Consider the following 26207-nt stretch of genomic DNA (forward strand, 5'->3'; position numbering starts at 1 on the left):
ATCAATTCAAATTTATTTTAATGGATATAGAAAATATATTTAATATCAACTCAATATATCTAAAATAAATTATATGTCAAAAAATGTGAGAAAAGCAAAAATTTAGTTATGTTTTTTACCCAAAAATTTTGGATGATAAAAATTGTCTAATAGTTAATTATTTAAAACGAACAGTTATGGGACATAAAAAAATTTACGGGTAGGGACGAGATGAAACAGGACGGGATAGGACGAAATGTCATTGCCATTCTAAAATATTTATGTGTAGGTTATATATGTGCAATAGTCCAAACTAAAACCAAATTAAAATCTGTTATTTGGATGTAACACTTATAAGCATACCACTACCGCTTAAAAACTGCAAAACGATCATTGTATATATGTTACCGTGCAAAGGATTAGCGATGTCTAAACAACGTACTTATCTAAATATATTTTAACATTTATCATGTAAGTAAACCAAATATACTACTGAACACTGTTTAAAATTTCGAAATTGTAAAAAACACATAAATCAAAATATTTTATGCATTCAAAATATACATAAATCAATTACAATATGTGTCATCCCGTGCTGTAGCACGGGGTATCACCTAGTAACTAATTAATATTGCACAGAAAACTAAAAAATGGATTTTTTAAAATATTTTTGTTTAGAAAATGGATTAATAAAGAACGGAGGGAGTATTAATTTGCCTATAAATAATTTTGATTTTTTAGAAAACGCTTAATTTTAATGTAATAAAGAAAAAACTGACATGTTGCTATCATTAAGATAATAGTTCACTTCGGTATATTTTTTTTACAGGGCACGGAAACTGTTAGGCCTGGGCGTTCAGATATCTGATCGGATTCGGTTCGGATATTTTGGATTTCGGATTTTTTGGATATTGGCTCTAACATCCATTAGGATATTTCAAAAAATTCGGATCGGTTTCGGTTCGGATATTCAAATTTTGGATCGGTTCAGATATATTGTCGATAACCAACATTAAACCAAATTTATTGGATAAGGTTTTATTCGGATATTTTTAATACGATTGTTTCCAAAAAAACTATACTAACCGAGTATGTGAAAAAATAGAAATAAAACAAATAACAAGTTTAAAGTTCAAACTAACATAAAATTATACCAATACATAAAAGTGTGACGTACTAACATCCAAAGTGAGATATAAGACCGTGTCAATGATAAAAAATAAAAACCAAAGTAAACAATAACGTAGATATAGGAGTATATCTACGATTTATGTATATTGTATATAGTTAGGTGTGTATATCTATATCTATGATTCATGTATATCACATCTATTTTTATAAAGTTGTTTCTTATATTATCGGTTATATTCGGATATTTATTGGATATCGGTTCGGATCGGATTTAAACCGATATCCAAAAATTATGAAAACAAAAACCGATTGGTTATTTCCTCAATATCGGTTCGGTTTTTATCCGATTTTTTCGGTTCGGATTCGGTTCGGATTCGGTTCGGATTTTATGCCCAGGCCTAGAAACTGTGTTAGAAATATTTTTCAAACCGTTACAAATCAGAAAGCCATTTGTTTCACTAGATGATAACTCGTTCAAAGGCATGCTTAATCTCCAATTTCTAAAAATTCAAGATCATTCCTGGTGGCAACCGAATGGAACCAAATTAGACCTGTCTAACGGTCTCGTTTACTTGCCTCGAAAACTCAAATGGCTAGAGTGGAATTCTTGTCCATTGAAATGTTTGCCTTCTAATTTTAAGGCGGAGTATCTGGTTGAACTCACAATGAAGTGTAGTAAGCTTGAGAAGTTGTGGGAAGGAGCTCAGGTACTAATTCTTAGTCATTGTTTTAGTTATTAACACATGTATATATGATAGAAAAGCTAAAAAATGAATCTGTTTAAAAATTTTATGAACGTGTGTATTCTCTTTTCCCCCTATTTTGTTTTCAGCCACTTGGGAGTCTCAAGAGGATGATTATGGATGGTTCCAAATGTTTAAATGAAATTCCAGATCTTTCTTATGCCATAAACCTCGAGGAAATATATCTTTTTGAATGCACTTCTTTGGTGACACTTACTTCCTCGATTCAGAATGCCATTAAACTGAGGAAGTTAGATATGAGGAGTTGCACAAAGCTAGAGAGTTTTCCAACTCATCTCAACTTGGAATCTCTCGAATACCTCGATCTCACTGGATGCCATAGTTTGAGAAAATTCCCTGAAAAAAGTAGAAGATTGTTTCTGGAACATGGAATGAAGATTGAAGTAGAAGATTGTTTCTGGAACAAGAATCTCCCTCCACTGGATTATCTCGACTGCCTTATGAGATGTATGCCTTGTGAATTTCGCCCAAAATATCTCGTTCGTCTTATAGTGAGAGGCAACAAAATGCTGGAGAAGCTATGGGAAGGCGTCCAGGTACATACATTGTTAGTGTTTTAGCATTTGCTTATATTCTTGTTTAACCTCTCTTATAATCTAATTAGGTTTAATAAAAATTGTCAATATGCCTTGTGGATCCTTGTGATCCACGGTTTAATTATTCTTACATACATACTAAAGTTTAGTTATTATCGTTATAAAATTAAAACGACTATATATATCACTGATATTGATGATTGAAGAATATATACCAATGGTTTAAAAACAAGAAACAAACAACTTTCAGTCACTTGGAAGTCTCGTGAAGATGGATCTGTCAGAATGTGAAAACCTAACAGAAGTTCCGGATCTTTCAAAGGCCACCAATCTGGAGAGTTTGAAACTCAATAATTGCAAAAGTTTGGTGATGTTACCTTCTACTATTGGGAATCTCCAAAATTTGGAGCATTTGGGTCTCAGTGGATGCAAAAGTTTGGTGATGTTACCTTGTACAATTGGGAATCTCCAAAAATTGTTGCAGTTGGGTCTCAGTGGATGCAAAAGTTTGGTGACGATTCCTTCCACCATTGGGAATCTCCCAAAATTATGGAGTTTGTATATGGATGGATGCACAGGGCTGGAGGTTCTTCCAACCGATGTCAACTTGTCATGTCTTGGAAGCCTCTGTCTCAATGGTTGCTCAAGTTTGACAAGTTTTCCTCTCATTTCAAGTAGTATCTACACGCTCCATCTAGAAAACACCGCCATTAAAGAAGTTCCCAACTGCATTGAAAATTTCTCGAGGCTCGTTGAACTAACGATGAGTGGTTGCAAGAGGTTAAAAAATGTCTCCCCAAACATTTTTGGACTGACACGTCTTAAGAAGCTCGACTTTACAGACTGTGGAGGTGTCGTTACGGCACTGCGTGATGCCACTGTGATGGGAACATTGGAAGATCACTTTTCTTGTATAACTGATCGCGTATATTGTAAGTTCTTGAATTGCTTCAAACTGGATGAGGATGCGCGAGAACTCATCCTACAATCATACTTCAAGCCTACGGTCTTACTAGGTGGACAAGTACCTAAGTATTTCACGCGTCGAGCTTATGAAGATTCCCTATCTGTCACTTTACCTCATAGCTCTCTCTCTCAAGATTTCTTGCGATTCAAGGCTTGCGTCGTGGTTGACTTTCGAACCGCGGTCGAGGATCGGGACTCATGTTTGCTGGTAAACGCTGTCTTCAACGGCAGAAAGTATTGGCAATTATTTTCAAAAGAGACAGGCCTGCACTGGGGTAACACGGATCATCTGTTTGTTTGTTCCTTCAAGTTCCAACCTATGGATCTTCCGTCTAAATTGGTTTTCAACGATGTGGAGTTTAAGTTTTCTTACTCCTGTAGGATAAAAGAATGCGGTGTACGACTCTTGAATGTCTATCCATCTCCAGATGGTCCTGCTAGAAGCTCTGAAACAGAGGAGTACAACCAACAGTCTAGAGGAAAAGGTGACGTTGTAGTTGAGACTAGGAGAAGCAAGAAGCGGACGCGGGTAAGCCTTCTTGCCATAACTAGAACAGAGTATTTTAAATTCCAGGATCAACATAACCATAGACTGCTTAACAGAATCGATCCTTTGAATTTATTATGCAGATGACATCTGTAGAATATATCAACTTACCCTGTGGCCAAATTGTAGCGGACACAGGATCCGACGCTCTAAATCTGGAGCTTTCGTTAGGGCAGGGAGACGCATCATCAGTTTCTCTGGAGGAGGAAGCTTTCTGTGTTGATATCATGATAACTGAGAAACAAGATGCAGTTATTCCCATCTTGGATATCCCGGAACCTGATTCAGAATCAGATGCATGTTTCGAACTTGATATTTAACAGCTATGCACGTTTCAAACTTTATATTTGGCAGCTTTTTTCTATTTTACCATGCATCTATCGATTTTTTTAGTTCAAAACATTGAATTTTTCTCTTTTTAAAGCAACGAATAAATCATAATTTTGGGTAAACAAAAATGTATTTCACAAGAGAATTATCAACAACAAAAAAAGTGTTAGAACTAAAAATTTCAAATAGCAAGACCTGCGTCATCAGCAACATTTGCATCGCTGATACCATTGCGATTCCTACACTCACAATAAAAAACAGTGATTACAACGTAACTCAACACCACCTCAGCCCCATACATACAAACAAGCTTCCACCCGTCCCACCCACCGGCCACAACCACCGACCTCCACCACGACCCTGAGCTTGAGTCCATATCTAGCTCCTTTGCCAACTTCTCCATCCCATGACCAATGAAACTCGATAGAAACACAAATACACCCGCCAAAGCCAGCCCTGTTATCCTCCTCCCTTTCATCAGAGCCGTTCCTTCCTTAATCGCATCAAAACCGTATCTTTCTTCCAATACAGAGACGACAAGACCAAGCCCTGTTATAGCCATTATGTATACCTCAACAACGAGACATAAGATCGTGATGAGGTAACGCAATGTGGGTGTGTAACCAACAAGAGCTGATAGAAACATGGGAACTGGCGAGTAGAGGAAGAGCAGACCATAGACGATGACGGAAGTTGTTGTAACTCTCATCCAAGAGGACTTCACTGAAGCAAATGATGACTTCAGAGATGGGTTTAGGCCTTGGTGTGAGAAGGAAGTTGATGTAATGACAGTTATGGAGGCGATACAAGAGAGGATAAAGGATGGGATGAAATACCGAGACTTGAGATGTAAAAGCGAGACAGCGTCTTCTCTAGACTCTTGCCAGATCTGTCTAGCTTCAAACCGAGTGTGCACGACGTTAGCTAAGGCTTCAAGACGAAAGACATGGTTTTTAAGGCGAAAGGAGGTAAGAGTTAAGGAGAGGTGTAAAGCTGCTAAAGGGATTGCTATGAGGGCAAAGATTGGTAACAAGATGTGTTTGTTTCTGAAGAGAATCATGAAAGAATCAACGAGTGTTGTGGTGATCCTTGTGGAAGAACCAGGTCGCTTTACCTCAATCATGATTTCAAACAAAAGCACATAGGAACCCTGCTTAAGCTTTCAACAGCTGTTGGTAGATGCTATGCTTCTAGAGAATTAATGTCAGCTTGTATGTGACCTGTGGTTAATAGTTAAAAGCACAAAACTTTTTTAGCCGACTCAGAGAATCCAATCCATAAAGAAAACACAGACAAGACAATGCGTATTGTTGCAAAGCTTTAAACTTTATCACGAAATCAAACAATTCGAGAATCAACTAAACGCAATGAATCCAGAACTAGGTTCCATTACCTAAAATACAATAAAAAAAACGTAAATTCCGGATTCCCGATCTATCGCTAAATCCCAATTCTAGACAATTAATTGTATTACTTGACACCGATCTAGATTGAAATGGAGACAAAATTTGAGCAACTAACCTGAAAGATTCGAAAACACCGATCGGTGGTGTAAGAGCAAAATCGAAGAAGCTTGCTTGTGAGAGATACATTGACAAAGAACAAGTCAAAATTGGGGTTTTTAAGCTTAGCCACTCTGTTTTTGTTATAAAACTCGCAACTCTTTATCTTTTGATTCGTTTTCAATTTATTCTGATCCCAATATTTTGTCCATTTTCCTATTTTTATGCTATTTTACTTGATAGTTTTTACTAATTAGGATAGATTTTCTCAAGTCAACAATAGTAAAAAGTTACGCAAACTTTTCATATTTTTCAGTTTTAAATTTTTTTAAAAAAAATTAGGCAGAATACATTGAAAAATGTAAATCAGTTGAATACATCTTTGTTTGCTCCTAAATATTTTTAAAATAAAACAAGAACAAGTTACATTCCGATAAATCGGTATCATCTAAATCGACGATCTTCCTATTTTAATTTACTTGTCTCTGGTGTTATTGTCATTGTTGTTGTCAACATCCATACCGTCAATGTTCTTGTTGCTTATGTCATTGGGATGATCCGCAATGTTATTGTTGTTGTTGGTGGCTGAGCTATTACGGCAATTCTCGAGGATGGTACTGCAGTTGTTGATGGTGGCTGAGTCGACAAGTCCATGGTTCCATAGTTTGATCAAAAACAATTTCCAGCACCTGGAATTTATATTGTTTTCAGAAACTGATAAGTGTATAATGTGTATGTAGTTGGTGTATTTATATATAATTTCTGGAGGTTACCAGAAGAGTGATGAGTAACTGTGCAACTCCTTCTCGTAAAATCTTGAAAATGCTTCACATGCCCATGAGATATGACCATCTGCTATAACCCTGCAACATTAATCATTATATGATTTTAGCATCATAATGTTCCATAACCAAAATCATTACAAACGTATATGTACTGTAACACATAAGGTCTTTTCGTTTCAATGTCAGTAGATACTGACAATAAACTTTGAGCCTTGTGAGTGTGTGTGTCTTCAAAGTGTAAGAAATGTAGTTTACCTTTGCTTTCTTACAAATGAGTTCCAAAGATGCATGAATTTCTTTTCATCTTTATTCACATCCACAAAATCATCAAGCATCTGCAGCTTTTTTAAGTTTCAAAAGCCATTAGCAAGTTATATCGAATACACCATTTTCATGTTGTCTACTTAATTGAACGCAGAAAGAAATCATGGTATACCTGGCGATCTTCGAAATCTGCAACAACGTCATCGACTTCATCCTCGCTATCCCGATCAGACATTACTTGTTCAAGCCCCATTGGCTTTGTCACAGAAACATTCAGTTTTTGGTTAGTGGCAATAAAATAGAGACAACATAGACATAATATTTTTCACGTCGGGACCAAGTATGCTTTGATAGGATATCATAGCCGGAAATATAACGAAAATGCTTAAGAAGTAGGTGCAAGAACTTGAATCACCTGCACTCTGTGAGAATGATAGAATTGGCGTTTCTGAAGAAGCAGGTGGCTGGAAGAAATTTTCTCGGTTAATATGGCAGTACAGTAAACACTTATCCGTTATAGGAAGAACAATTCATAACAACAGGAATGGCAATTTGGATGAAAACAAACCTTCTAGCCTCCGATCGCTCAGCAGATAACTTTTTTGTCCTAGTAGCAGAGACCACAGCTTCGCTTGTTAATACAACTTTTGCATCAGCGCCCAGAGAAGAATGAGCTATGGCAGGCGGAGTGTTTCTAGTCATCTCAAACAGTCCAGTTGCCTCGGGATATCCTAGACCACGGTTTCCTGTAGCATGCCATTCATTTTGTACATCAGTAATGGTAGAATTACCCTCGCAAGAAGAAGGACAAAAACTGACCAATCAAGCCATTGTATCTTCTCCTGTTAATATGAAGTTTAAAGCCACAAGGAATACCACAGAAGAAGATGTGATTTTACCATCATTCAGTAGGGCAAGTTCATTTTCTGTGCCATTAGCTAAACTGGGTGAATCCAGTGGTAAAAATTGAACTTTAAGTCGTCTTGTGTTATTTTTGCCACCTCTTTGTCTACGCTTACGAGGTTTCGAGCTGCAAAAACATTATGGTTGGATTTATAGAGAAGTACTGACAAGAAAAGCAAGGAGTTACTGCTATTAAGGTATTTTTATCAAGGGGTTCTGAGATTTACCAGAGAGAGAAGGGCTCAAATTTATCGTCATCGCTTCCTTCTTCCTGGTACAAAGAAGGATGGAATATAAACTAAACTTTTCACCACCAAGAGGATTTCCCAAGTTACCAAGTTTAAAGTAACTGACCTCATCAAATATGAAGGAATCAAGTTTTACAGAAACATTAACTGTCTGGTATTCTTCAGAAAGCTACAACAGGAAAGACCGTTTTTAACATTTTAAAAAAAAAAAAAAAAAAAGACATAGCAAAACAAGAAATTCCATAAAACCACATATACCTTGAACTCAAATTCAAATAAATCATGAGACGAATTCAAATGAAACTGAAGCCCCTGCATAGACACAAGACAATGGATTGTAAGCTCCATCTGAACATGTTTTCTCAGACAAAGACACACTCAGCAGTTCAAGAGTGAGAAGAAAAACTAAAAACACAAAAATATGCAACCGCACACTGCAAGTATACATCATGAAACGGTAGTAGCATTTCACAGTGTTAGCCTCGGAAGAAAAACCTCAGTTTTAATAGTTGCCCACCTTGAAGCTACCACATAGCATAAAACAAAATGGACAAGAACAATCTTCCCTAACTGCATGACAATACAGAAGAAAAAATAATTAATAAAAGAATCATCTAGAGACAAACGTAGAAATTGAGATTGAATATTGTCAAAGAACAGAAAAAGACTAACCTTCAGTTTTCTGTAAAGTGTTATTACAATCCTTATAGTTGAACACTACCATCCCAGTAGATCTTGACCTAACCAAACACACAATTTTGAAAAAATATAAGTGTACAGCATGAACAAAGAGAATTAGAAAACCATTCATTATGTCCATATCTACTCAACAAATATAAATAAGCCATCATCTTCCATATCAGAAGTTAGATAAAGAACATATCACAGTATCAACTACATTCAAGAAGAAACTCATACTTTCTTTTGCGCTTTGCTCCAATTTTGTAGTTCAAGCATCTTGGAAGAAACGATGGCTGCAACAACAAACTACAAGTTCAAATAACATTACGAGACAAACGAAGCACAAACTCGCCATGATTCAGGCCATAACCTACACAGGAGATTAAATGAATACAGTCGTTACTGAGCTAAAAAAAATGATGAGAGAGAGGAAGGCAAAGCATACGTTGCATAGAGAGCGAAGGTGAAAGATGTTGTATAGTCGAACAGGTTTACAATATATCAAGAGATTCTCATCAGTTGAAATCACTTCCTCAGGCGAGGACTTAGCGCGACAATTTTGCCTACACATTCTTGTTTTCAATTACAATCAACGATGTCCAGCGCTGATTTATGAGGTTAGTGCAACAATTAGATCCGGCTTCGTAAAATATCTGCAATAGAACCAGAGAAACAGATGTTATGCTTTTGGAGAATGTCCTGTTTGATGCAGCACAAGACTTTTTTAGCAACCTAGACTAAGAGAGTTCATTGAAGACACAGGCAAGAGTAGGCGTATTTTAAGAAAACCTTTATTATCCAATGCTAATTAGCAGAAGAATCATACTTATCTGGAAGGATCAGAGTTCTCTCAGGACCAGATGTGAAAGAATGACACTTTAAGCAATGATTCTAAAAACAGAAACTTTGTTGAAACATCAAGTTCAGAGATCAAATTGTGTGATATTTTTGGAGTAAATGTGTATTCAAGAAATCTTAAAATCCAGAACAAAGCTCCGTTTCTTAAAGCTATCAGTATGTATAGGAAAAAAGAAGGTAAAAATTGGATTCCGGATCTACAGAAAAATATTTAAAACTCTATACAATATTAACGAAATCAATTAGGTTTTATCAATTGTTATTACTCTGAATCCGATCTAAATTGAGATTTGAGACAAACCTGAAAGCTGCGAAAATTCCGATTGGTCGTGTAAGAAGAAGAGCAAGCAAAATTCGAAGAAGCTTTGATTGGGAGAGAGAGAATTTCACTGTGAGAATAGAGAACATGTAAAAATAATATTTCGGGTTTTTAAGTTTGTTTCTAATTGTGGGCCTATGGCCCATTTTTTAAACCGTAGTTGGACTAAATTAATCCACTAATATTTCTAAAATTGGTTTCTTTTTACCTTTTTTACCAATGGCAGTACAGTGACTACAACACAACATTAGAGGGTTTTTAAAAGACCATATTCAGGATCTCTTTGGGGTCAATTGCCACATAACGTGGACGGTTTCTGATACAAAGTTATCGCTGAAACTCACAGGAACATACAAAGTTAGCTAAGTTGAAATTGATCTTTGTTTTTAACCAATAGAATGATGATTATATTGAGTTGTGTGATGTTGAAATCGTTATTACAAACTAATAAAAGTTGTACATTTAAATTAAAAAAAAGGACTATATGAGAAAATATTAGTCATGTGTATAAAGAACAAAAAAAAAAAAAATGCAAGAGATACGTATGGTTTGCGGCACAAATTCACCGGCAGTAAAAAATGGTTTCCTTACCCAAAACTGAGTTCCCATGGAGACAAGACAACATGTTGCTTCTTGAACTCAACTCCTTGAACCTGTTCACAATTTCCAAATCCATCACTGCATTAGGATTATTACGAACAAAATGAAACCATAATTGAACACAAGATTCTAACATTACAGAGAGACATCCCAAATATCCATATGGGTCTTTCTGAAATTACTAATTAAGTTTCACAGATCAATTGTGGACTCATAGATATTGAATCAGTTCCTTGGTTTACCTGAATGACAGGAGAGCCAGAGGATTACGACACAGAGAAGAAGAATGAGAGGAATGAGATGAATGACGTTTTCTGCAGATCTGAATCTTGAATTCTCTCTCTTCCCCGCTTCAGAATTCGGGTCGTACCTAGGCAAAAGCAGCTCCACATCATCGTCCATAGCTGCAACACTCTGAGATCGAGGCGGAGACGGGGTCTTCGCCGGAAACTGATCCGAAACTCTTGAACCACTCGTCGATCTACGCATCTCTCTCTCTCCTTAACGCAACTTGACAAGTCAAAGGTCGAAACTTTTTTCACACAATGACGTCTTTAAATACAGTCAGGTTTGACCAATGGGGAGAGTCAAAGGTCTTCTCTTTTCACCAGTAATCGCCACAAGAGCAAGACCCATCTTTAAAATGGTGAAACCTTGTGGTGTCTCTCACCATGATCTCTCGTTTCTCTATCTCCGAGATAAATTTGATTGCTTTATGACAATCACCACAGATTCTCAAGTTCTTGAACACTTGTATCTGTGAACCTTGAGGGAGTTTTATGCAACCAAATGCAACAGCTAACTTCTCGCTATGCCATAACAATAGCTTCTCCTTTTGCTCTACTTCTACATTGTGTAAAGCAAACTCTAGCTCCGGTTTGTATCCAGCTAGTTTCATCTTCCTTTCCAACTCCTTCAGTTTCTTGTGTATTAAGTCTAGTTCCGGGTGAATCCGATCACTTGATCTGAAATGGTGAACCTTGTTTTGAATCTCTATCCAACTGTATCCGGGTACCTGAAACAATCAAACGAATACATTTAGAGTCTTGAAACTCGAATAAAGAATCGAACTCTGACTCGCTCTACCTTCACAACATGGCTCTCTTTCATTCTCTTGCGAACCCTTGCAACATCTTCCCAACGATTCTTCGATGCGTAGATATTCGCGAGCTGCACATACCCGGCTGCATTTCTCGGGTCTAGCTCAAGCAGTTTCTCAGCTGCGAATTCAGCCAATTCCGAGTTCTTGTGAACTCTACAAGCCCCTAAGAGCGTCCCAAACACTGCAGCATGCGGTCTAAACGGCATTGATCTTATCAGTTTCAATGCTTCCTCCAGCTTCCCAGCTCGACCCAAAAGATCAACCATACACGTGTAGTGATCAGGCCGCGGTTCTACCCTGTAATCTCTCACCATCGAATCAAAATACGCCATCCCAATATCCACTAGTCCTGCATGGTTACATGCCAGTAAAACCGCAACAAACGTTATCCAATCCGGCCTGATCTCGTTATCTCTCATCTCACGGAACAAACACAGAGCCTTTTCCCCATTACCATGCTGAGCGTACCCGGAAATCATCGCATTCCACGCCACAACATCTTTCTTCTTCATCGCCTTAAACAGTTTCCAAGCATCACCAAGTTCTCCACATTTGCAGTACATACTAATCAAAGACGTTAATGCAGTTACGTCATTACACAATGTAGATTTGCACACTATCTGATGGATTTGCCTCCCTAACTGTAACGCTGATAACTCACTGCATCCAAGCAATGCACTGCTTAGTCCAGACGAGTTAGGCCTTATTCCTTCCTCAAGCATAGCTCTGAAAAGCTTCAATCCATCTTCTGGCAGAGAGTTTTCAACATAACCAGAGATCATAGCATTCCAAGTTACAAGATTTTTCTTCACTGTCATGTCTTTGAACACTGCCTCAGCTAATTCAACCTTCTTGGCTTTCATGTACCCTGTGATCATCGCCGTCCACGCCACAACGCCTCTAAATGGAGCCGCTCTGAAAAAATGTGATGCCTTTTCCAAATCCCCGCATTCTATGTATCCAGAGATCATTGCATTCCAAGAAACCTCATTCTTCTCCGTCATGGAGTAGAACAATTCCCGCGCTTTCTGCATTTCACCTCTTCGTGCGTACCCTGTGATCATCGTGTTCCATGAAGCCGCATCCTTGAATGGCATCCGATCGAAGAAGCTCTGAGCCTTCTCGAGGTTTCCGTTACGAACGTGGCAAGACAACATGATGTTATAAGAGAAAGTATCTGGTTCAGGGATTTCATCGAACAGTTGGTGTGCTTCTATCGTTCTGCTTGGATCTTTGGAAATCCCCACGAGCAGAGAATTCCAGGTAACGGTGTTCTTAGCTCTCATCCCGTGAAACACTTTGAGAGCTCCATCTATATTTCCTGAACGTACATATCTGCTTATAATCTTGTTCAACGGAAAAATCTGGTCTTCGGCAAAAGGTTTAGTCGTCGTTTGAAGCGTCACGTTATCGGAGCGAACCAGAGATGGGTCTGGCGATGAACAAGAGGAAGACAAACATGATGACGATCGCACCAAAGTGGCATCTGGGTTTCCAACGGAACGCGGAAAGAATCGAAATTTACAGCGGTTCAATGGCTGTTGAGTGTTGAAGCGAGAAAGCATTTTTCATTGTTTATGACACAACACAAGAAAATGTTCAAATCCTACAAAACCTTTGGTATATGTAGTAGCAACCATTACGAGAATCCGAGTTTTCTCAAGCAACAGATGCGACAATCATGTTATATACAACTACAATGTCAAAATGAAAACCTTACGAGAACCTTTGGTATGTACTAGTAGCAACCATTACGAGAATCCGAGTTTTCTCAAGCAACCGATGCGACAATCTTGTTATATACAACTTTGTATCTTATAACTACAATGTCAAAATGAACACGATCAGATATGAGAGGGAAGGTGCCAGAGTTAAAGACTCAAAACCCATAACATTTAAGTATGTCTTGTCTCAAAACATGTTTCATAAGTAAGAAAACAACTAAAAAGACTAAAATGGTAAACACAAAAGAGTGTAGTTTTCAAAAGTAAACAAAAACCATCAGGCGTAAGTTTGCATAAAATCTAAAAACTGACGACACCTAAACAATTACACCTGACAACGAGAGACCCGGTAAACAGTAAACCCTCGCACAATATCCTTTAACGATGCTGCATGAGCTTCGACGTTTTCGTAGATAGATCTTACTTGCCCCCGAGAGATGGGAACTGAGCAGTGTCTCCAATGGCTGGCGCAGCTTCATTACGGTAACCACCATGCTCTTCACTAGAAACACCTCCACGGCCACGACCACGACCACCACGTCCACGGCCACCTCGACCTCCTCGGTAGTAGTTCTCACCCTCAGCTGGCTTCAGAAACTCATTGATGCTCACAGCCTGCAAATCAGAAAACACATCAATAAGCAAACTTATTGACTTCTACAAATGGCAGATTAGACAATGATTTAAACCTTCTTAGCCTTCTCTTCTTTGTCATCTTTGCGTTTGTCCTTATCAGAACCCTGGGAAATAGATAAAAGGGAAGGTTCAGATTCTTTTTATGCAGGTTACTAGACGACAATAACGAAATGATAGAGGGTATGTCTTACCAACTTGATGAAGATTTCATCATTAGCCTTCTTGTTTGACAGTTGTTGCATTGATTCAAACACTTTGGTATCAACTTTCCTCTCAGAGGTGGTCAATGATTGAAGTGCCTTTTTCTTCTCCTCTAGTATTTTTTCATACTCATCAAGAGTCATTTCCTGTAGAAACACAAGTCAATAACCAATCAGTGAGATTTCAGAAACTTATACAATGGATATTAGAGTTTTATATCATGAAACCAGTTTGGAAAATAGTAAAGAGAAGCCTAGCATTTCTATTCCATTCTCTGCTTACCTTATCCTCAGGCTCTTTCTCCTCAACTTCAGCAGTGTTCTCCTTGTTAGCATCAGCATCAACAGCTGGCGTCTCCCCAACAGCCTTTTCAGTGTCAACACCAGGTACTGCTTCAGTCTCACTTAAAGATCAAGAGAAGCTTCTTTTAGTCCAAATTCCCAATCACAATCACATAGATACATACAATTTTAACAAGTGCAATCAGAAACAAATACTTACGCAGCTAAATCTTCCCCTGGAGTTCCCCAATTCCCACGACCAGATCCGTCACGCTTGAAGTCACCCCTATCCAAAAGATAAACTCCAACTTATGAGACTGAGACAGTCATTTCAATGGCAGAGTAAGCAACAAACAGAATAAGACTGACCCTCTGCCAGTTCCACTGCGACGCTCATATGTCCTTCGAGGACGTTCACCGTCACCACCCTCATTGCTGAATCCACCACGACGACCACCACCTCCACCTTCTCCACGGAAAGAACCACGAGGACCACCACCAGCACCACCAGCACGCCTCTCGTAAGAAGACTTAGAAACGCCTCCTTCCTCCGAGGGTTTAGAGTATCCTCCTGAATATCCATTGTTACCATCATCACGGTTGTAACCACCACGACCACGGCTAAATCCTCCACGGCCTCCACCACGCGGAGCATCACTCCTTGCCTCTCTCACTAATCAACACAACATCAAAAACTAATCAGATAACCAATCCCAATCACTCAACCAACAATACCCAACTCAATGAATAATCAAGAGAATTCAAACAACAATACAGTCAGCTTACTCCAGTAGTAAATAAAGATCGGATTTTTATTAATTAAAGTATTGATTTTCTTTTATATGAGAAGAAAGAAACATCACCGGCTTGAGCAGGAGGGAGTGGCTTAGAGGGAAGCTTAGGAGTTGACTTAGCAGGCAAGCCCGAAACAGGTCCAGATTTCTTGGACTTATCAGTTTTCTCGATGGGAACGGCGAACTGGCTCGGATCCTCAACATCATCACCCAACAAATCAAAAGGGTTCAAAGTTGCCATATATTTTGAGTGATCTAAAACCCTAATTTTCTTCAACACACATCGACTGAGTCACTACTAGTGATTACAGGAAGCCATGGATAAATTAGATCTAAAAAGAGTAAACGTCAGAATGAAGAAGACGAAATGGGGGAGAGGAACTTGTTTGGGTTTGTTTGAGTTGGTGAGATAGAGAGATAAATGAAAATAAAAATGTGGGGAAATATATGTATATATTTTCTTGCCTTTTTATGTGAGTAAAAATTTGGAGTGCTAAAAAACGGTGGTGGATAAGAGCATCTTCAACTATAAAACACCAATAACATCAAATTTAGTGTGTTTGTGTTCCAAAAAGTTTTTGATAACACAACACAACACAAAATTTCACACTAAAAACAAAATTTTGATAATTATGTTATTATTAAAATTCTTTTTAATAGTTCAATAAATATTTATTTCAATTCAGTACAACTTGATATAAAATTACAATCAATAAATTTAAATAACAGAAAATCCTTTTTAAAATTAAAAAAAAATAAATTACATTTTACTAATTTCCAGAATTAGTAAATTCGGACCACAGATGCTCAATTAATGAATTTTGAAGTTTAATATGTGCTTCACAATCTTTAATTTGTCTGTATCGTACTAAATTTTTTTGAAACCGAGCGTTGTTTTTGAAAATTAGATTGTTGTTAAAAATTATATTATGTCTGGTAAAATTATCTTATTGCATTTAATTTTTATGTTTGTTTAGTTTTAATTTTGTAATATTATGTTTTCACTATTTTATTGAAGTTTAGTATGAACTTTTAATCTTATTAAATTTGATATTTATTTTGAAAATTTATCGCAATTATTATTTTATATTATATTAATTATAGTTAATAGTTTATATTACTAAATGTAATAAGATAGGTTTAAAGATGTTGATGATATATTTGGTTTTTAGTTGATAAACAATAATTTAGATATATTTTTAAATCAAAAACACAAAAAAATATATATATTTTAGTGTTTTGTGAATAGTGTTACACCATGGTGAATACACTAAGAAAAATAGCGTTTGTTTTACCGTTCGGTTGGAGTGCACTAACACTATAATTGTTGTTACACAGTCTCGGTTGGAATTGCTCTAACCGTGTATTATGAACCACATTTAAGTAGTACGATCAAGAAAACAATAACTTATTTCGTTTATTGGCCATTTTCACGACCAAAAGAAAAAGAAAAAAAAACCTCGTTTATTGGCCAAAAATATTGTTCTTCATGGGACCTTTTCAGTAAATTTTGATTTATTATTGCAATTAAGTGTTCTTACTTATATGAAAATACTCATTACAATTTACAATATATTTACTTGATCATTTTGATGCATTATGAAACATTTTTTATAGGATAATATAAGACTATTTAGTTTTCCAACATTAAATTCCTAGTGTTTGTTGCCTATATATAGCCGTATGATGTAGTGTTCCTCATATAAAGTGAGATTACAATAACTTGCTGGTTGTTGCACCTAAAACAAATCTCATTGTTTAAAGGGTTTTAATTAACCTAATATTCGTTCAAGGGTCAAATGTGGTCATTTAGCCACACTTAAAAATAACTCTTTCAATTTAATTTTGCATTTAGCATGTTACAATTTAGTAATTTACAATATATGAAAATACTTATTATAATTTACAATATTTACATACTACAATGAATTAATAACTTTTTAATGCATAAAGAAACGATCTTTATACTATTTGCAACACTATTTTGCTGCTCAAACATATACTCCATTCATTTCAATACCAGTGTCTTTTAAAGTTTTTTTTCACACGTAGTTTAAAAAAAAAAAAAAAAAAAAAAACTATTTTGCTCTTTATTAATATACTCTACAAAAAAGTAGAGAAAAAATTGTCAATACATTAAACAATAGAATACCAAGTACCAACACCTTATATTTCATCTTAGTTTATTGGGCTTCCACGCAACGCCATTTTTTTTATCATATTTACAAATTACACCTTTTGTGGAAAAAAACACAATTTGTTAAAACAAACCCAAAATCCTAAACTACACAACTTTAATTATTATCACCGAAATGACGACAAAGAAATTATAACAAACGAAGAAATAAATAAATTCCCACCACCAATAATAAATGAATATCATAGTCTTAAGAAATATAAATATAGCAAAAACAGAAAAAAAATATTTACTAATAGAGAATAAATCAGAGTGCTCATGACGACGACGGACTAGGCAAAACATCTCCGTTATCGTGAACAGAACGGTTTAATCTCAAAGACTTTCCTGTGTACAAAACCTTGACGTTTGACCGTTGCTCATCCAACAGTTTCCTCAAACTCCGCTTCGCGTTTGCCCGAAACGGACAGTTAGATGCTAAAAAACCATCGACCAAGTGCAAGTACGCCTCCAGGTCATGGCAACACGCCACGTCAGCGTTCGGTTTCAAGTACGGAGACATCTTCATGTCTACACGCAGCTCTGCTCCCACATGCGAGTAAGCCCACGGGTTGTTCCTCTCCACCATCTCCATTATACCCCCCGGACGACTTCTCCCGTTATTATTTTCGTTATCGGAGAATAACCCGGGGACTTTGGTCACCACGTCTTGGCTGTTCACGACTCGTAGGACTTTCACTCCTTTCGAATCCAAACGATCGGCGAACTCGCGGTTCCCGACTCGTGGCCCGCCAAAGGAAAACACCGCGACCGGAGGCGCGTGTGGGACACGTTCCGCGATGTCATCCGCAGCGAGAAGAGCGATCGCGGCGCCGAGGCTGTGTCCGGTTACGCTGATGCTCAGCTCCTCTCCTGCGTAGAGCTCCACGAGCCGGCTGATCTCTCCGATTAAAGACTCGGCGAGGCTTGGACCGTGTTGGCTACTCGTAGTGTAGAGGCTGTTGAATCCGCATTCCACTTTGGGTCGAGTCGGGTTTGATGAATCGGGTTTGGGTTCGGGCATGGAAACGAGATTTGGTCTGAAATTCTCTGACCATTCGAGCAACGTGGCGGTTCCACGGAGCGCGATGACGATCTCCCTTCTCCCCATCCGTCGGATCTCTCTCGGATCATCGCAGACCGCCACGTAACCAACCCAGCTCGTCTGTTTAGTCATCCACCGTAGATCCGGTGCAACGTCATCGATCCATTTAGGCAAACGAACGGATGAGGTGGCGTAAAGACTCTTCGTAACTTTAAACGACCCATCTTGTAACGCCACGTGTGTCGGCGACCCTTCCGGGTCAGAGTGAAAGGCGTGATAAGCCGCTTGTACAAACTCTCCGTAACGGACGAGCTCTCGTCGGAGATCTTCGTCTAACGGATCCAACAACCCGGCCCAGTTGTTTAACCCGTGTAGCTCCTTCCATTTAGACCCGAGTTTACTCTTCGGCGAACGTTCCTCCGATGACTTCGAGAGAAGCCTTTGGAGCCGCTTCAGATTCTTAGGAGACATTTCGTCGACGGCTGCTTTCATCTGAGGCCAGATTCGTGCCAAATTCAAACCTCCTAGTAGCGACGACGTCGATGTATTCGTCTTCTCTTGACGAGAAGTTACATTTTCGATATGATCTATAGAAGTACTCGACGAGTTTTTGAGAACGTTCTCGAGGTTTTTGAGATGTTCTCTGTTGGTCTTTCTCGCCGGAGAAACAGAGAGAGGCTTCGTCGGGATCAACGTGGAGGTTTGGTTACTGCAAGTGAAACGAATGCGTTTTGGGTGGAATATGTCGGCGTTAGGCGTAAGTGTCTGCATGTGAACTATATTATTGCGCGCCGAGAGAGAAGAGATGATGGCTCAAGTTTTGATGGGACAAGAACAGGAGATAGAATGAAACTAAGTTTGGTATTTAAATGAAAACGTTGAAGGTGGCTGTGACGTAATTTACATCAGCCTGGAGTTTGAATGTTATTATTACCAATTTCGACCATGGTTTGTTTGACTTAGACTTTGTTTTTATTTGATTTATCCTTTTTTTTCTAAAGGAACTATTGAAACCGTATTGGCTGGCCATTTATGTTTTATAGAATGTTTTGGACCGTTTCCTTGAAAGTCTCCATAAGTTCCGTGTGTCTTCAAGAAAAGTCCTGATAGTATTCTTTTGCACATGCAAATGATATATCGTATTACAGGACTAGTAAGGATCAAGGACCATGTAATTTGATATTTAATCAATACAATTATTACTTATCAGACAGTATTCTCAGTTAAAACTCAAAACTAATTTGAGGACTACATTGTTCTTCGATGATGGATATATATCTGCCTTTTTGATGGACGAGTTTGATTTTTAGTTTATTCTCGGTCAGAATGACGAGTTTAATTTGATAATCTTTATGTGAGTTAGAATAGATAGAGCACTGGTCTATTAAGCCGTCTTCCTATACTACAATACTAGGATGGTCGGATTTTCCTATAAAGCCAGAAAGATACAATCGATAGTAGAAAAAAAAAAAAAAAAAAAAAAAAAAAAAAAAAAAAAAAAAAAAAGGAAATATTGGCCTCTTTTTGTTACTCCATAGGAGATAACAAAAAAAAAGGTTTGCAAAAGCCATTTGATTTTTGCTGTGTGCTCGAAAGTTTAAGCTAGGGGCGTTAAAATAAATTAATCCAACCAGTTTTATCAATTTTGTAAAATCGGTTCTATGATTTTTAAGATTTGTGTTAATGTTATGATATGATCATGTGGTCTACAAGTGAAGTAATCGTTGAGAAAACCATAGTGCAAGCAGGCAGCAGCTTCTCCCGGATATCTGTGGAGAAGATGAGTTAATCAAGGGTCATTTTGCAACCAAAAAAAAAGAATAACTTTGCACACTAATTAATATGTAAACTAAAACGACTAAACGGTAGAGTTATTTACGAAAATACATGTACCAAGTCCCGAAGAAAAAACATGTACCAAGTACAAGAAGGAAGAAAAAACAGCATGTCAAGCTGATCAAGCAGTTAACCTTGGATTCATTTTTTTTTTTTTTTTTTGTCTTAATAACGAATAAAGGACTTTTCTGTAGAGTATTTTTTTTTAATAAAAAACAGTCACTTCTTGCCATCCCATTGAGCCGGGGCTGGTGATCAAGCAGTTAACCTTGGATTCATGTTTTTTGTCTTAGCAACGAATAAAGAGATGGATGTACATTGTGCTACTCAAGAGCCAAAGACAAACATGCAAACTATCCAGGCTTCCTAAAAGGACATCGCGGATAACAAATAGCGTAGGCTGGGTTCAACTGTATTTGACGAACTAATTGAAGGACTTTATTTCTCTTTGACAAAACAATAAATAAAAGGACTTTGTTTGGATTGGTATGTACAGTATAAAATTGTAACCTGGTCAATCAATTCCATTTATATTTTATTTTTGTTACCAAACCGGTTGTCGTTACGTACGAACTTAAGGTGTGAAAGTGATAAAGTGCTTGCAAGTACGGTAGACAACCTTTTACCAACTCCTACCGTTCGGTCCAAATGTGGGCTTCAAATATATTGCATTTCACACAACTGTGTCAAACATATATTTTAAAATGTTAAAATAGCTCTCATGTATTATATATATATATATATATACCTATTTAAAATATTTTTTACTTTGATTTTTGGTTAAAAAAATTCTCCAATAATATTTCCCTTATTTGTTTCTCCTTGGTGATTAGATTTATAAATTTACAATACACAAATATCTTTTGTTGAAAATCTTACATTATTTTAATAGAGTTTCCATCTTGCATAATTTGTTTTTAACCTCCAAAATATTAACATTTAAAAAGATTGGGAATTATACTTTTGCCTAACCAGTTCAAACGTTTGACATAAACAACAAATTCTCATGATTTTTTTTACATTTTGTAGAATTGTATAAATGACACTTTTCATCCAAACTTGACGAACCGTTCTTAATTTGTGAAGTTAAAGTGTAAACTCAAACTCAACTTAGTTTGTTAGGAGTATATTTGTCTAAAAGAAACGACGTACTGATGCCATGCTGTCGTAGTTGTGACGTTCGCCATATGAAAGACTCGTTCCCTTCTCCATACACGAGATCTTGATTAAACTTATCCAAATGCATAAGGCAGTACGTACTCATATTATCATGCATGCACGGTAATTAACAGGTCAAATTAATATATATATATATATATATATATATATATATATATATATTTATTGGACAACAACAGGTTAAATATTCATGTTGCAAATCGCATGCATTTTCCACCAAATCAAGAAAACTGGAATCATCATAAATTTGGAAATTTTCAACTCACATGTTAGACCTTTTTATACATCTATCTTAACATTTTTGAGGTACATTTTTGTGTCATCCTCTCTTATCTTTGTATTCAAACAAGTCTCAGCTAAATTCTCTACAACCCTTACAACCAAACACAATCATTTCCTTATTTAATAATATTAATTTCCTAAAATATATCTATCTAATTTAAATCAATATGTTAGATTAAAATATAATTCTCCTTTCATTTTTATTTAATCTTATTTTTAATTATTTTAATTACTATTTAATACATAAAGTTAATAAAATTTTAGATTTTTTAGCATGTAATGTGACTTGAATTTTTATAAACGGATATATATTTAAAATTGTCTTAGGATATTTGTAACCAAACAAGTATATCCACATATAGAGCTCGGATTACATTTTTGGAGTACAATAGGGTGTCATCACTTTTTGCCAACTTCGGGTCGGGTTTTTAACTAAAATTATAACCGATTCAATTATCCAGATCCTCCTTAAGATTACTGAATATTTTGGACCGGTTTTTAATCCATAGCGTATTTATTTATATCCAATTAATGTCAATTAATGCTCATTGTATCTTAGGAAAGATCTAATTTGCATGCCGAATTTTTAGAGCCGAGTTTGACAAAAAGAATTGATAACCCAAATTATGTAATCACATCCTCTTAATCACATCCCTATAATATAACAACTAATTCAAGATGAATACATCTTAGGAAATATCTAATTTGCGTTTAATAAACGATTACATATTTGGTAAGATCTTATTAGCTTTAAATGTATACTATTAATCCAATAATATCAATTGAGAATCATAATAAGAATATGTCAGATCATTCATTCCTAAATCATAACTAACAAATCATAAAATATATATTCTCAACTTGCGAATCAAGAGTTTCTATAAAATTCTACCTACAACCGTTAACAGTATATATCAATAAAATAATAGACTCGTAGTGTATCACCTAGTAAAACCTAGTTATATACATAGACTCACCTTTTCAACAATTGTATATGCTTGTTTTTGTAGATAGTAAAAGTTTTCAAGTAAAGTTGTTAAACATAAATGGTACACGTATCAACTTTTGTGTGAACAGGAATTTGCAAATGTCAAAATTGTAATTCTAATTTGTTTGTTTCTTTTGTTGGTAATCGCTAAAGATGGATTTGGAATGAACTCTCAAGTCTCTCAAACCAAGCGTGTTGAATTGAACCGTTACGGTTACTGTCCATCTCAGCTGTCTTAATGACACGTGGAAAAGTCAGACCTGTCGATTCATAATTTTGACTAAAATTGTTCGTCCGTTCAATTAGACGCAATAGCAGCCATTTAATGAGCCTAAATAAAATACTCCATAAAATGATCTATTAGTAAATGTATTTTATTTTTCAACTAATTAAAATAACTTCTTTTTTATTTTATATCAAGGAAGTATTCAATGGTTAGCTAGATGACTAATTTGAACAATTGCAAACATAATTATAAAACTATGCCAATATAAAATCACAAGACGATATTCGTGTTACAATAGATGATATAATTTTTGAAAAGTATTAATTTATTCTATATTAAAAAAAATATTGAACACCTAACTTTCATTAATTTGTAAATGGGTAACAAAAATAGCTAATCAACCATCTAGCTAGGTGGTGCAATGAAAGTTTTATACAAAGCTTGTAATTTACTCCCTCTGTTTCATAAACCTTGTCAATTTTTTTTTTAAAAAAAAATTGTTTCACAAAGAATGTCATTTTACATTTCCAATAAGTGTTTTAATGCTAAATTTTATTTTTTTACTCCTAAATCCAAAATAGCTTTCATTGAGTTTAGATCATTAACTAATTAAATAGGGGCAAACATGTATAATTCAAACTTTTCTTAATTTGTGTGAAATATATCAAAATGACACTCTTTGTGAAACAGAAAAAAAAATAATTTATGGTTGAAAATATATATTAATATTTATGTATTATTTTCTGTTAAATTTCAACTTTTGTTAGACTACTATTTGTTGAATAGTACATGATTTTATACACTTAATTTTACGACAGCACAAATGTACTATTTGTTTTATTATCCTATATGTAGATAAAATATTGATTATTTGTAAAAAAATATCTATTTAAAATTTGATATTTATGATTTTCCATGTTTTATTATGCATACATATATGGATCTAAGAGAAATAGTATAAGTGTAGCATGAGAATACAAACTTTAAGAATAGAGCATATCATAATCATATAAACTTTTTTATATTACATAAAATAAAATAAAAACAGAAGTAGACATAACTTAAGTGTAGCATGAGAATTACAAACTTTAAAAATAGAGCATATGGTCTCATTAGTATCATTAATTAATAATTACATAAAATTAAATAAATAAATATATATATATAACACTTATGAGGAACATCAAAATTCTTTAAGGGGTTATTGGATTCAACTTTAGAAAGATTTTTTATGGCTTCAATAAAATCATAGAAAGTGAGCGATATGATTATAAAAGATTGTTAGACTTTTTCTATGATTTTATTGATTAGTTTTTCCATAAACTTATAAAAGTTTCATAATTTTCATGATTTTATTTTGTGAAGAGAAGTGTATAAAATCATAAACCAATAGACAATAACATAATAATTGAATTCATTAATAATCATAGATTCTTTTGTTTTAGTTGAATAACACAAATCTTTTGTTGAATTTATAAGAAAATTAAATCCAATAACCCCACATTTATTAAGATTTTAAATGATTTTTTACAAATCACAAATTAACTAGGTAACAACCCCGACTATGTGCGGAATAAATTGTTTCAAATTAAAGTATTATGGTAAAATTATTATTTGGGATCAAGAGCGGATCCAACAGAAAATTTTTGTGGGGTGCAACTTGCTACATTGTGATATCAAATTGCCTACCTAGAGTATTAGTTGAGTGCATTTAAACAATTTTACCACTCTACTTTTTTATGTTTTTCTATAATCGCTTAGATAAGTTATGGTTCCGTACTCACCTCTTAAACAAAAAGATTCTGACACAACCATGACGAAAATCACACCACCAACCGCTTCTCTCACGCCTCTTGCCTCAAATCTCCACTCTCACATACAGATCTCACAAGATCATGCACAAAAGCTTCAAGGGAAAGGATTTAGAACTCTCAGGAACTTTAGGAATCATTCTTTCACTAAGTGAGGCAATAATAGGTTATCCAACCCTAAAAAAAGTCGGCCTCTCAGAGGAGGAGGAAGAAGAGAGAAAGAAGTAGATAACCGGGATCAACTCCCGGTTTGATATGGTAAACAGAAAATTAAGAGTTTTTATATTAAAAATTAATAATTAATTAGATAACCGGGACAAAATTTGAATTTTGATTTGGTTAAAAAATTGTCAGTATGAAAATAACAACACTAATTGTTTTAGATTTTAAATGACAGGTTTTAAAAATATAGTGTATTTTTATCCAAAACAGTTTGGTATTATTACTGTGATATTCAAAACAATTGGGTATAATTTCTATTCCAAAACAATTGGGGTTTAGATGATACGTTTTTATTATTTGGTATATTTTGAACTCATGAGTTTCTCTACATTTTGTTAAAATGCAAGAAAAAAAAATACAAAAAGGATGTTTAAACCGACTTTATGGATTGGGTTCATCAGCTTTGGTTAATAATAAGTACACTAGTAGTTATTCAATTTTTTTTGGGTGAATTTGAAATCACCTTTGATGTCAATCAATTATGTCATTAATTACTTGTAAGCTGTAACCAATAAGATACTAGTATTCGTCACAAATCCAAAGAGAGTGCAACGGCGGCGGCATTGAACATTTGTGTAACTGCTCGAGCTCGACCATGTAAATTAAAGAAAATACTAAAATAGTACTAACACACAAGAATAAGTCAACATCATAAATAAAATACTAATGACACGTAAGCTGCACATTTGTGCAATAACACATCACATACTCAATGCAAGATATATATAGGATGGAGATTAGGTCGAATGTAAACAACTGAAGAAGGCCAAAGAATTTTTATGGAACATGGAGAGTTTCGGAAAATTAAGCCTACCATTGTCACTTACAACAGTCTTGTTCTTTGAGAGGACGAATCCAAGGAGCTCGTTTGTTTATCCAGTGAAATGAAATCTAAAGGCTTTCAACCAGATGTGCAGACATACAATCCGATTCTTTCTTGGTTATGTAATGAAGGAAGAGCCTCCGAGGGAGATGAAGGGGATTGGGTTGGTTCCAGACTCTGTTTCCTACCAGTATTTTGATCCGTGGTTGTAGTAACAATGGGGATTTGGAGACAACTTTAGCTTACAAGTTACAGGGATGAGATGGGGAAACAAGGTATGGAGCCGACGTTTTATACGTACAACACATTGATATATTCATGGTTTATTTATGGAGAACAAGATAGAAGGTGCTGAAATACTGATACATGAGATTAAAGAGAAGGGTATTGCGCTGGATTCTGTTACTTACAATATTACTCATAAATGGATATTGCTAGCATGGAGATGCAAAGAAAGCATTTGCTTTG

At 35.7% G+C, this 26207-nt stretch overlaps 7 protein-coding genes across 14 annotated transcripts; 1 reads left to right on the forward strand and 6 right to left on the reverse strand.

Annotated features, from left to right (window-relative positions):
• The first annotated feature begins 1469 nt into the window (after positions 1-1469).
• Positions 1470-4290, forward strand: LOC109127736 (disease resistance protein RPP5-like). Its single transcript, XM_087475219.1, has 4 exons — positions 1470-1817; positions 1943-2410; positions 2661-3905; positions 4007-4290. The coding sequence occupies exons 1-4, from the start codon at positions 1593-1595 to the stop codon at positions 4241-4243; spliced, it is 2175 nt and encodes a 724-aa protein (XP_087331345.1). The 5' UTR covers positions 1470-1592; the 3' UTR covers positions 4244-4290.
• Positions 4291-4330: 40 nt separating this feature from the next.
• On the reverse strand, positions 4331-5911 carry LOC104723415 (uncharacterized). The gene is made up of 2 exons (XM_010441787.3): positions 5775-5911; positions 4331-5473 (listed from the first exon to the last, which is right to left on the reverse strand). Exon 2 carries the CDS (start codon positions 5374-5376, stop codon positions 4435-4437), a length of 942 nt encoding a protein of 313 aa, XP_010440089.1. The 5' UTR covers positions 5377-5473; positions 5775-5911; the 3' UTR covers positions 4331-4434.
• Positions 5912-6035: 124 nt separating this feature from the next.
• LOC104723418 (polycomb group protein VERNALIZATION 2) lies at positions 6036-9289 on the reverse strand. 7 transcript variants are annotated; one of them, XM_087475226.1, is made up of 14 exons: positions 9082-9289; positions 8874-9006; positions 8628-8695; positions 8473-8525; positions 8214-8267; positions 8062-8124; positions 7935-7978; positions 7704-7834; positions 7373-7550; positions 7220-7268; positions 6977-7060; positions 6796-6875; positions 6529-6618; positions 6036-6444 (listed from the first exon to the last, which is right to left on the reverse strand). In XM_087475226.1, the coding sequence occupies exons 3-14, from the start codon at positions 8677-8679 to the stop codon at positions 6231-6233; spliced, it is 1092 nt and encodes a 363-aa protein (XP_087331352.1). In that variant the 5' UTR covers positions 8680-8695; positions 8874-9006; positions 9082-9289; the 3' UTR covers positions 6036-6230. The 7 variants fall into 7 exon arrangements, with proteins under 7 accessions (XP_087331352.1, XP_087331350.1, XP_087331355.1 ...); XM_087475224.1 differs by having other exon boundaries at positions 8874-8929; positions 9082-9215; XM_087475229.1 differs by having other exon boundaries at positions 6043-6444; positions 8402-8525; positions 8874-8929; positions 9082-9221.
• A 993-nt stretch (positions 9290-10282) lies between these two features.
• Positions 10283-11047, reverse strand: LOC104723417 (uncharacterized). The gene is made up of 2 exons (XM_010441790.3): positions 10656-11047; positions 10283-10466 (listed from the first exon to the last, which is right to left on the reverse strand). The coding sequence occupies exons 1-2, from the start codon at positions 10900-10902 to the stop codon at positions 10453-10455; spliced, it is 261 nt and encodes an 86-aa protein (XP_010440092.2). The 5' UTR covers positions 10903-11047; the 3' UTR covers positions 10283-10452.
• On the reverse strand, positions 11018-13288 carry LOC104727980 (pentatricopeptide repeat-containing protein At4g16835, mitochondrial-like). Its single transcript, XM_087475222.1, has 2 exons — positions 11500-13288; positions 11018-11428 (listed from the first exon to the last, which is right to left on the reverse strand). Exons 1-2 carry the CDS (start codon positions 13078-13080, stop codon positions 11018-11020), a joined length of 1992 nt encoding a protein of 663 aa, XP_087331348.1. The 5' UTR covers positions 13081-13288.
• Positions 13289-13391: 103 nt separating this feature from the next.
• Positions 13392-15754, reverse strand: LOC104727981 (RGG repeats nuclear RNA binding protein A). 2 transcript variants are annotated; one of them, XM_087475231.1, is made up of 7 exons: positions 15221-15754; positions 14727-15030; positions 14578-14643; positions 14359-14479; positions 14067-14222; positions 13929-13979; positions 13392-13854 (listed from the first exon to the last, which is right to left on the reverse strand). In XM_087475231.1, exons 1-7 carry the CDS (start codon positions 15390-15392, stop codon positions 13660-13662), a joined length of 1065 nt encoding a protein of 354 aa, XP_087331357.1. In that variant the 5' UTR covers positions 15393-15754; the 3' UTR covers positions 13392-13659. The 2 variants fall into 2 exon arrangements, with proteins under 2 accessions (XP_087331357.1, XP_087331358.1); XM_087475232.1 differs by having other exon boundaries at positions 14727-15026; positions 15216-15508.
• A 1563-nt stretch (positions 15755-17317) lies between these two features.
• Positions 17318-19290, reverse strand: LOC104723419 (phospholipase A1-Ibeta2, chloroplastic). Its single transcript, XM_010441794.3, has one exon. It carries the CDS (start codon positions 19141-19143, stop codon positions 17605-17607), a length of 1539 nt encoding a protein of 512 aa, XP_010440096.1. The 5' UTR covers positions 19144-19290; the 3' UTR covers positions 17318-17604.
• Positions 19291-26207: the final 6917 nt, after the last annotated feature.

Source organism: Camelina sativa, chromosome 11 (genome assembly GCF_030686135.1).
Source record: "Camelina sativa cultivar CO46 ecotype springtype chromosome 11, ASM3068613v1".
Classification (NCBI taxonomy): Eukaryota; Viridiplantae; Streptophyta; class Magnoliopsida; order Brassicales; family Brassicaceae; genus Camelina; species Camelina sativa.